General features: G+C 59.8%; 1 protein-coding gene across 5 annotated transcripts in view; it reads right to left on the bottom strand.

Moving 5' to 3' along the window:
* Positions 1-913: 913 nt before the first annotated feature.
* The window catches only part of SLC38A10 (solute carrier family 38 member 10), a 47,421-nt gene continuing 39,448 nt past the window's right edge, over positions 914-8,886 (bottom strand). For 2 of the 5 annotated variants that reach the window (XM_017524888.2, XM_017524895.2), the window contains 6 exons: positions 8,271-8,438; positions 7,459-7,947; positions 6,779-6,898; positions 5,428-5,451; positions 2,845-3,021; positions 914-2,576 (listed from right to left, as the gene is read on the bottom strand). In XM_017524888.2, the coding sequence (XP_017380377.1) occupies positions 1,450-2,576; positions 2,845-3,021; positions 5,428-5,451; positions 6,779-6,898; positions 7,459-7,947; positions 8,271-8,438 (2,105 nt within the window). In that variant the 3' untranslated portion in view covers positions 914-1,449. Of the gene's footprint in view, positions 2,577-2,842; positions 3,022-5,427; positions 5,452-6,778; positions 6,899-7,458; positions 7,948-8,270; positions 8,439-8,886 lie in introns of all 5 variants that reach the window. The other 3 variants (XM_017524889.2, XM_017524890.2, XM_017524894.2) reach the window with 3 other exon arrangements.

Below are 8,886 nucleotides of genomic sequence, written 5' to 3'. Positions count from 1 at the left end.
CCTGTAGTCCCAGCTACTTGGGAGGCGGAGGCAAGAGAATCACTTGAACTGGGAAGCTGGAGGTTGCAGTGAGCAGAGATCGCCCCACTGCACTCCAGCCTGGGTGACAGTGAAACTCCATCTCAAAAAAAAAAAAAAAAACAATTTCCAGTCTTGAGGCTGCCCAGCCTGAAGGTTATTGTGGTTTCTTACTTTCCTTCAAAGTAAGACACCACAACGAAATGCCAAAAGGATTTCAAAAGTTGCAGGTGGAAGACGCCACCAGAGGCCGAGGCCCGGCCCTCCGTGCAGGGACCTTCACCAACACACGCCTCCCCCAAGCCCAGGCCCTGACCCTGATGGGCCCTCTGCCCTTCATGGCGCACGCTCCCCAGAGGACGAGCCGACGCAGATGCAGGGATGCAGCGCCCATCCATGTGCACTGTGGACACAGTGGCACCCTCCCCTCTCCTCCCTCCAGGTGAGAGGCTGTGTCGCTTGTCCTGGTCACAGGGCAGCATGCCCGTCAGCCTGGCCCTGGGGGCTGGGGGCTGGACGAGCTCCCTGCACAAGCGGGTCTGCCTGCTCGCAGCGTCTCTCTGGGACTGTGCTGCGTCTGGTGTCCAGTCACCATGGGGCGCAGGTCACGGTACTGTTCCCTCGCAGCCTCTGGCCTCCGCTGTGTGCATCTGGAATCCGGGGCCAGCCTCTGGCTCTCCTTCCAGTCACTTCCCCGGACCAGCATCACTAATCAGGTGTCAATTGTAGTTCTTAGTTTTTAAAAAGCCCACACTTCAACGTCGAAAAACAGACTACAGAGGCTGTGCCAACCATGAATGCAGAAGGTGACACCAGCCAGCCCCCCTGGAGGCCCCTCAAGAGCCCGGCCCTGCTCCCTGTGCTTCCCAGAAACCAAGCAGCATCCACCCAGGCAGGCGAAGGCACAAGAATTTATTCAAGATTTCTACCACACTGTGGGAAACATCAATAAACTGAAAATTCTGAGTCACTGAAGTCTGGGGTTGACGCTGGCTCTCACTGTAGCCTGTGTTGGGACCACCGGCAGCCACGTGTGCCTCCACGCATGGCTGCCGGCCGAGCTCAGCCTGAAGACGTGCTCTCAGCACGAGCGGGAGGATTGGCCCCAGACGCAGCGGCTCCCCAGCCTGAGCCTGGGAGAAAGCACGTCGGCCAGCTCACCCTGGAGGTCGTTCCTCACAGGCTGTAGTGAGCTCAGAGTCGAGAGGTTAGAGGACCTCAGACTAAGAGGTGCAACAAATAACGGCAAGAACATTCTGGAAACAATGCCACAGACAGTGAAATCTTTTATACTTGCACTCACACTTGGTGAGGGCCTCAGATGTGAAACCCTGGGGAAGAGTGCATGTGACCTCGAGTTCCGCCAGAACGTGGCCGGGAGAGACGTGCTGCCGTGGCGGTGGCGGGCGTGGCCCTCATGGCCAACGGGTGCTAGGCCTCCTCCAGATCCCCGGGCGCCTGTCTAAGTTGCCGGCTGTGGACCACCTGCAAAGCGCCCCCCACAGCCTGGCGGAGCTGGGCATCCAGGGCACCACGGAGGTCGTTCACCTGGACATCAGGTGGGGGGTTAAAGCCAATGATGACTCCGTCCTTCGGGGCCGGCTCGTCCTCTGCACGAGGGCCCAGGTCCCGCCGCCGCCTCCGGAGGTCGGAGCCAGCTTGCAGCTTCAGGTCTCTGTTGGGCTTGGCATTGTCCGGCCTCTGGGCCATGGGGGCAGCTCGTTTGGGCCCCAGCGCTGGCTCCGGCCTCTGCCTGGGCTCCTGGACAGCAGTGTCCTCCCCACCTCCTGGCTGCTTGTGGGACACAGGCACGTGGTCCCTGCCGTGGGCCTCCCTTCTCATCTCCAGGTGACCACCATGGTCTAGCTGGTGGCCCTGCTGTCCATCCTGCTCGCCATCAGAGATGACCCGTCGCTCCGGCTGGCGTAACGCAGCCTGGGGCTGCAGGGCTGCTCCCTCCAACTTGCCAGGCAGGCCTTCTGCAAGGCCCAGGCCTCGGCTCATTTGCTTGGACTTCACACGAAGGTCCCCTGTCTCTGCTCCTGGCCCTGCCTCCAGCCGGTTGGCTTCCCTCGGAATGCCAGTGCCAGTGGCTGCCACCTCCTTCCCAGGTTTCTTCCTTTCTTGGGAACCGCCACCAGGAACATCCTGATTTTGCCTGGGGAATTCCTCTGCAAGGCGCTCCTCTGCGCCCTCGGCTTCCCTGGCGGGGTCCGGCACAAGCACCTGCTCCGTGACCTTAGGGAGGAGCTCCTTCACCGTGCCAGCTGCCCTGGGGGCAGCATCCTTCTGGCCGTCTCTTAGCTTGGCCAGGGCTCGCCGTGGCTCCGTGTCAGAGCCGCCATCTGGAGGGCCAGCAGGCTGTCTGCCCACAGCCCCCTCAAGGTGCTCCAGGGAGTGCTGGTTAAGGTCCTGGGATGGAGCAGGGCGGCCCCCAGGAGCTCTGAGGGCAGGGTCCAAAAGCAGGGGAGGCAGATTCTCCACCGTATCCCTGGCCTTGCCTTCGGGGGCCTCCTGGCCTCTGGGCACTGCCACCCCGGGCTCTGGCTGCATGCCCACTGCAAATGAAGTCAGTCATCAGTTTAGCCACGGCACTGAACATAGGCTGCCAGTGGAGGGACTCAAAACAACAAGCTGGCAACCACCCTCAGGAAAGGCCACGGGGCCTGAGACCATAGCAACCACTGACACCAGCAACCAAAACCCAGACTCCCCCTCAGGACAGGCCACAGGGCCTTAGACCCAGCCACACAGGACAGCAGGAGCCGCTGCCTGGCCCCACCCCCTTGCCTGCCGCCCCACCCCCTTGCCTGCCACCCCGCCTACCCTGCCTGGGCTTGTCGTCCTCGTCCTCCTGCCTCTGCTGGTGGATCTCCTTGTGCTGCTCCTCGATCACCGCCAGCAGCTTCTCCTGCTGGTCCAGCAAGCGCTTTTGCTGCACCTGCTGTTCTTTGATCACCTGAAGCAGGACAGCATGGTCCAGCATCTCCGCCCTGCCAGCTTCTGGGTTTGGAAAACGCAAAGTCAGAGGGTGCCCACACACCGTGCTGGGCCAAGGACGGCACCGGCCCACAGCAAGGCCACGCACAGGTCACCTGCAGGGAGTGTGCTGGGACCAGCCGCCACTGGCACACTCGTCATGAACCTGACCATGAAGCGTGCCCGGACAGCTCAGTGAGACACACAGGCCTGGCCCAGGAGAGGCTGTGCCCTGACTGCCCCCAGGACACCCCCAACAGCCCCTCCCGCACAGCCAGCCTCTCTGCCGACGGGACCCCAGCGAACTTGCTTGTTACCCACTGAAAATGAGTTTCCAAAGCAACACAGAGTCAAAAGGAATGCGTCAGAATGTCAGGGACGGTTATCTGGGCTAGGTGGGTTTTTTTCCTTCTTTTTCCATTTACACATTCAGTTGTTCTAGGACAAGCAGATGAGAAAATAAGCCTGGACACGGCAGCTCACGCCCGTAATCCCAGCAATTTGGGAGGCCGAGGCAGGAGGATTACTTGAGCCCAGGAGTTAGAGACCAGCCTGGGAAACATAGCAAGACCCCATCTCTACAAAAGAAATGCAGAAATACAAATTAGCCGGGCATGGTGGTGCACGCCTGTACCCCCAGCTACTTAGGAGGCTGAGGTGAAAGCATCACTTGAGCCCAGGAGGTCAAGGCTGCAGTGAGCCGTGATCGAGCCACTGCACTCCAGCCTGGGCAACAGAGCAAGACGCTGTCTCAAAAAAGGGGGGGGGGGTGTGGAAGAAAAATGATAAGCTATATTTTGAAAAGAATATTGGTACTTTTTCTCCAAGACGACAATTTAAAAAACAAACAAGCTGTCTTCTTTCAAGGGGAACATGGGAGCTGGAGCATCACTGGGGCCCCGGCCAGCCGTCCGGACCACCATTCACTGTGGAAATTCTGGGCAGGCCCTGCATGACGGGGAGCCCTGGAGTACCCAGCGTTAAGGGCCGGTGCCGGCAGCAAGGGCCCAAGGACAGGCCTGCCCGGGGCACACCGGCACGCACCTGCTGCAGGAGGCCTGGTCGGACCCGCTTCAGCGCTGGCCAGTTATTTGCTGCAAGCAGCTGTGGTTTATGTCATTGTTATAACACGTTTGCAAATTACTGTAGGAACCGCTGGAAAATGACGGGTTAGGGCTGTAAGGCATAAAGGTTCAGGGGAGCAAGAAGGATGTTTTGTTAGTGGTGATAGCAAACATCTCAGTGGGGGCCCTGCATGTCAGGCAGACACCGCGACCAGCCAGAACAGTGCAGGGTCAGCCTTCTCCCAGACGCCCGGATGTGGGGGACAGGGCCAGCCCTCTAGCAGCAGCCCCAGCTCCCTGCTAGCACTGGGGCCAGATGCCTGCCTGCAGGGACAGGCCATGACAGGCCAAGCAGGCCTCCCGCAAACTTCCTTTCACATGGGGAAGCGCAGGTGGCACACCGGCCACCTCGGCCACGGGCCACGATCTCACCCTGGGTGCTGCAGGGCTCAACACGGAATAGTCAATGGTACAAGGACAAGATCCCATGTGCTGCCAACACCTCCCCGTACCCCAGGGCAGGGTTTCGGAACAGCAGGCCCCACGACCTCACCTGCTCCTCGAAGGACTAGCCCTGGCCTGGTGCTGGGAGGAGGAGGAAAGGGGGAGACAGAAGGGAGGAGGGGGAGGAGGAAGAAGGAGGAGGGAAGAAAGAGGAGGCAGGAAGAGGAGGGAGAAAGGCAGAGGAAGGAGAAGGGAAAAAGAGGAGGGAAGAGGAGGAGGGAGGAGGAGGAAGAGGAGGGAGGCAGGAAGAAGAGGGAGGAGGGAAGAGGAAGAGGAGGGAAGAGGGAGGAGGGAAGAGGAGGGAGGAGGAAGAGGAGGGAGGAGGGAAAAAGGGGAGGGAGGAGGAGGGAGAAGGGAGGAGGGAAGAGGGAAGAGGAAGAGGTGGCAGAAAAACGGGGAGGGGGAGGAAGGAGCGGAGAAGCCACATGGGACACATGTTAAGCACCATGTAGGAGACAGGCTGTCCCCACAGCCAGAGCCCACCAAGACCATAAGGACCAGGTTGGCAGACGGCATGGAGCTGCCCCCTAGTGAGGCCACACAGGATCTCTCAAGGCGGCTCATGAGAGAGCAGCGCAGGCCCACCCTGTCAGCTGCTGTCCTAAGCAGCCTGCCCTTAGACACTTTCAGAGGCCAGCCGCCCTCCAATGGCAGGCAAGGCCACAGTGGGCTGAGAAGGACCCCAGCATTTGTAACACAAGGGAGCGGAGTGGGCATCAGGACCCCGCCTAAGCATGTGCGCCGGTCCGGCACGTGTCCCCAGGAGGGCTGTCCCGGGGCAGGTGTGCCACCGCGAGGCAGCGCTCAGGTCTATAACACTCAGACACGCTCTGTACTTCAGCACACTGCTTTCCGTGCGTACCTGCTACTATCTTTTTAATTTCAGCTGTTCATCCCGTTGAGAGGCATATGGAAGAAAGGCAGAGTAGGAAACCGTGAAAAGTCTTTTTCAGAAACAAGAAAATCAAAAGAATCAAACAGGTTCAGGTCACAGAGCATAGAAACTGGAAAACAACCATAGCCGGACTAAAGCCTGAGACAAAACCCCACGAGTGAGCTTCTGAAGCAGCTGCAGAGCTCCAGGAGCCCCGGGTGTGCTTTCGGCCCTGCCTGCTGCGCACGCAGCAGGTGCCAGGACGGCGAGCTGCACCCTGAGAAGCCAGGCCGCAGCGCTGGGACATGGTGCTGCACCTGGCCTCCCTCGGGCCTGGCTGTCCTGAAGCCACAGGGCAAGGTGCTTGGGGAGGAAGTGCATGTCTTACAAACGCCCTGGGAAGAACTGCCCACGCCAAAGCTGGCCCGGGGCTCCCAGACCCTCTCCCAGGGGCTTGGCCCCGGAGCCGGAGCAGCTGTGCCATGTGACCCACACAGACCCCCAAAACAGACCCTCTCGATGCCGAGGCACACGTGGACCCCGAATGGGCAGGGCTGAGCATCCTGAGAGAAGGCATGGACGCTCCCATGAAATGTAGGGGACTTTCGGGGAGTGGGGGCTCAGCCACACGCCCTCAGAGGGTGAGTGGACCCCCAGCCTGGGAGAGGACATGGCACGGAGGGCTAACCCACAGACCCACAGTGAGCTGCTGTTACCTTCCCTGCAGAGGTGGAGCCCTAACTGCGTGAAACCACAAGAAGGGGTCACAAAAAGCCACTACCTGGGAACCAAGGGGCAGGAAGGTTTGGAGGAGGATTCACGCAAGCTTTATTCTCAGGAGGGCAAAGGTATGAGGAGCTTTCCTGGAGGCACAGGGGACAGATCCCTGCAGATGAACACAGCCGAGCTCTGAGGGCTGAGGGTGCAGGAGAACATTCTGGGCCAGGGTACAGCCACCCCCAAGCCGGGTCCCCTCCAGGCACAGCCTTAAAACAAACCTACACATCTGAGTGCAGGCACTCCCACACCTGGCTGGCTTTAAATACACTTCGAGTGTTAGAACTGTTGACAAACCTGCTTTAGAATAAGACAAAACGGTCATCATGAGCCACATGCCAATGCCACAGGTGTTTAAAGGGGAGTAAGGGAGAGCAAACATTCCCTGGGAGGTGCCAGAAAGGAAGCTGCTCATGGGAAGGGAGCAGGAAGCTCTCAGAGGGGTCCGCTTAGCAGGCAGCTGGAAAGAGAAGCGGGAGCCTGGCAGGGCTCCCTAGGATGGTCTGGGCATCACCCCAGGGCTGGGGGAAGGGGCTGCTGCTCCCTGGGCCTAAGACCTTACCTTCCAGCTGGCTGGCCGCCTGGTCTCCGCCCACTCGCTCCACGTCCCTCTGCTCTCGAGGCTCGGCCGGCAGCCCAGCCCCTGCGGCCACCTTCTCCGCTGGGAGGGGAGGCTTCCCACCTGCACACATGGTGAAGACCCAGGAGGTTTTGCAGGAAAGTCAAGGGAGGATGGGGGGGACAGAAGGCAAGGGATGGTGAAAAGGAGGTGGCAGATGTTTCTAAAGTGACACCCCCGTTAGCACAGTTTATATTCAACCTGATGATTACTAGCGAAGCAATAAAAAAATATTTAACAACCTCACAGGCTTGTGGCAATGAGCCAATGTGAACTGCCTTTGCAATTAAAATGCAAGAACCGTCCCAACCAGCTCTTAGACGGCACTTAACAACGTGTTACCTGTCAGGCGGCCCCCGCCGCCCCCCGCACGCGCCCAGACACACGAGTACAGCACGGCACCTGACATTTAGTGGTCTGGCAAACAACTGTGTGACAGATATTACAGGAGCTGTCAGCCACCAGCCTCTTCCTGTCCCCACCAGCTGCCAGGCCACTCCATTTGCATACTAATCTGGTGCAAGGAGAGAGACTGGGGACAGAAGGAGAGACCATCGATCCTGCCCAGCCTCCCCTGCCCGAGAGGGGAGCGTCTTCCGAGACGAGCCCGGGCTGACACCCACCATGGTCGCTGTCCTCTGTGGGCTGCCCCGTGTCCCCAGCAGCATTGCCTGGTGGTGGCACCCCGTTGGCCTTTTCCCCTTCACCCGCTGCCGGGGCCTTCTGCTCCTCAGACAGTGCTGCCTGCGGCCGCGGATGCAGATCCCCATTTCCTGGCCCCAGGTCCTCCTTTGCAGGCTGGACAGCTGGCTGACCATCTGCTTCTGGAACTTTCTGGGGATCTTCAGGAAAATCACCCACTTCCTCCAAAGCCGGGGCCTGTCCAGGCCTCTTCCCACCCTCTTCCTGCTCCGGCTCCCGCTTCTCTCTTTCTGAGTTGGGCAGAGGCGGTGCCACCTGGCCCTGGACCCCTGGAGCTTCTCCGCCCGTGTCTCTGGACGGAGGCTTGTTCTCTTCTGGTGCCTCTCGGTCTTGGCCTTCATCTACCACCACCTCGTCGTGAGGAACGGGAGGCTCATGGCGGTGGGCCTCCCCCACGGGCACGGCAATCCCTGTAGGCGCACAGGGGACAGATGGGGTCAGGCTGAGGCCCCACCTTCCCTTCCCAGGGAATCTGAAACGAGTTCTGGTTCCCAGTGGTGTCAACACAGGCCAATAGACACCACCTCCCCACCGGCCTCCCTGCTGCCTGACAATAGGGGCAGCTACTCTTGGAGGGGCAGGACACTCATCTCAACCGAAAGGCAGAGAAGGCAGACAGGACCAGAACTCAGGCTGTGCTGAAGGGAAGAAGACACACAGCCCCGAGAGTTTGCACCGCAGGGCGACTGGGACCCCTCTTCCCGGTCCCCACCCCGCAGCCAGCGCCCAGCACCTTGCCCGGGGCGATCCAGCTGCGCAGCCTCCTGCGCCTCCTTCGCATCTTCCTGCCCGGGCACATCCACGGGGCCCTTGATCTGGGCCTGCTCCAGCTCCTCTCTCTCCTTCGGCAGCTTCGGCTTCTCCCGGCCATCCTCGGCCACGGCCGCGACCGGATCCTGGGCTGGGAGCAGGGCACAGTTAGGGAACAGCACTGCCAGGCAGGTCCAGGAGCTGTGTGGCGCTCCCTGGACTGTGACCACATTTTCCAGCCAAACGGCAGAGCCTAAGCAATTTTTTTTTCCTGTTTGATTGTTAGCAGCTATGTAGCACAGAAAACTGTCATTTTTCATGTGTATTCATAACGAAAATATGTCAAAATGCAACTTACACCTAACTGGGGGCAGTGAGAGCTAGACTCCATGTAATACTCAGACATTACCACCAGATGGCGACATGAACCCACTGACAGATTCCCACCGTTCCCTCCATCACCGTCACCTCCACCATCACTAGCTACCATCACCACCATCATCTCCATCCCCACCACCATCACTGCCCTCACCCCCATCACCACTGTCACCTCCACCATCACTGCCCTCACCCCCGTCACCACTGTCACCTCCACCATC

The sequence above is a fragment of the Cebus imitator genome, unplaced genomic scaffold (genome assembly GCF_001604975.1).
Source record: "Cebus imitator isolate Cc_AM_T3 unplaced genomic scaffold, Cebus_imitator-1.0 Scaffold36, whole genome shotgun sequence".
Classification (NCBI taxonomy): domain Eukaryota; kingdom Metazoa; phylum Chordata; class Mammalia; order Primates; family Cebidae; genus Cebus; species Cebus imitator.
Note: the sequence above shows the minus strand (reverse complement) of the source record. Positions and strands in the feature narration are given on the sequence as shown.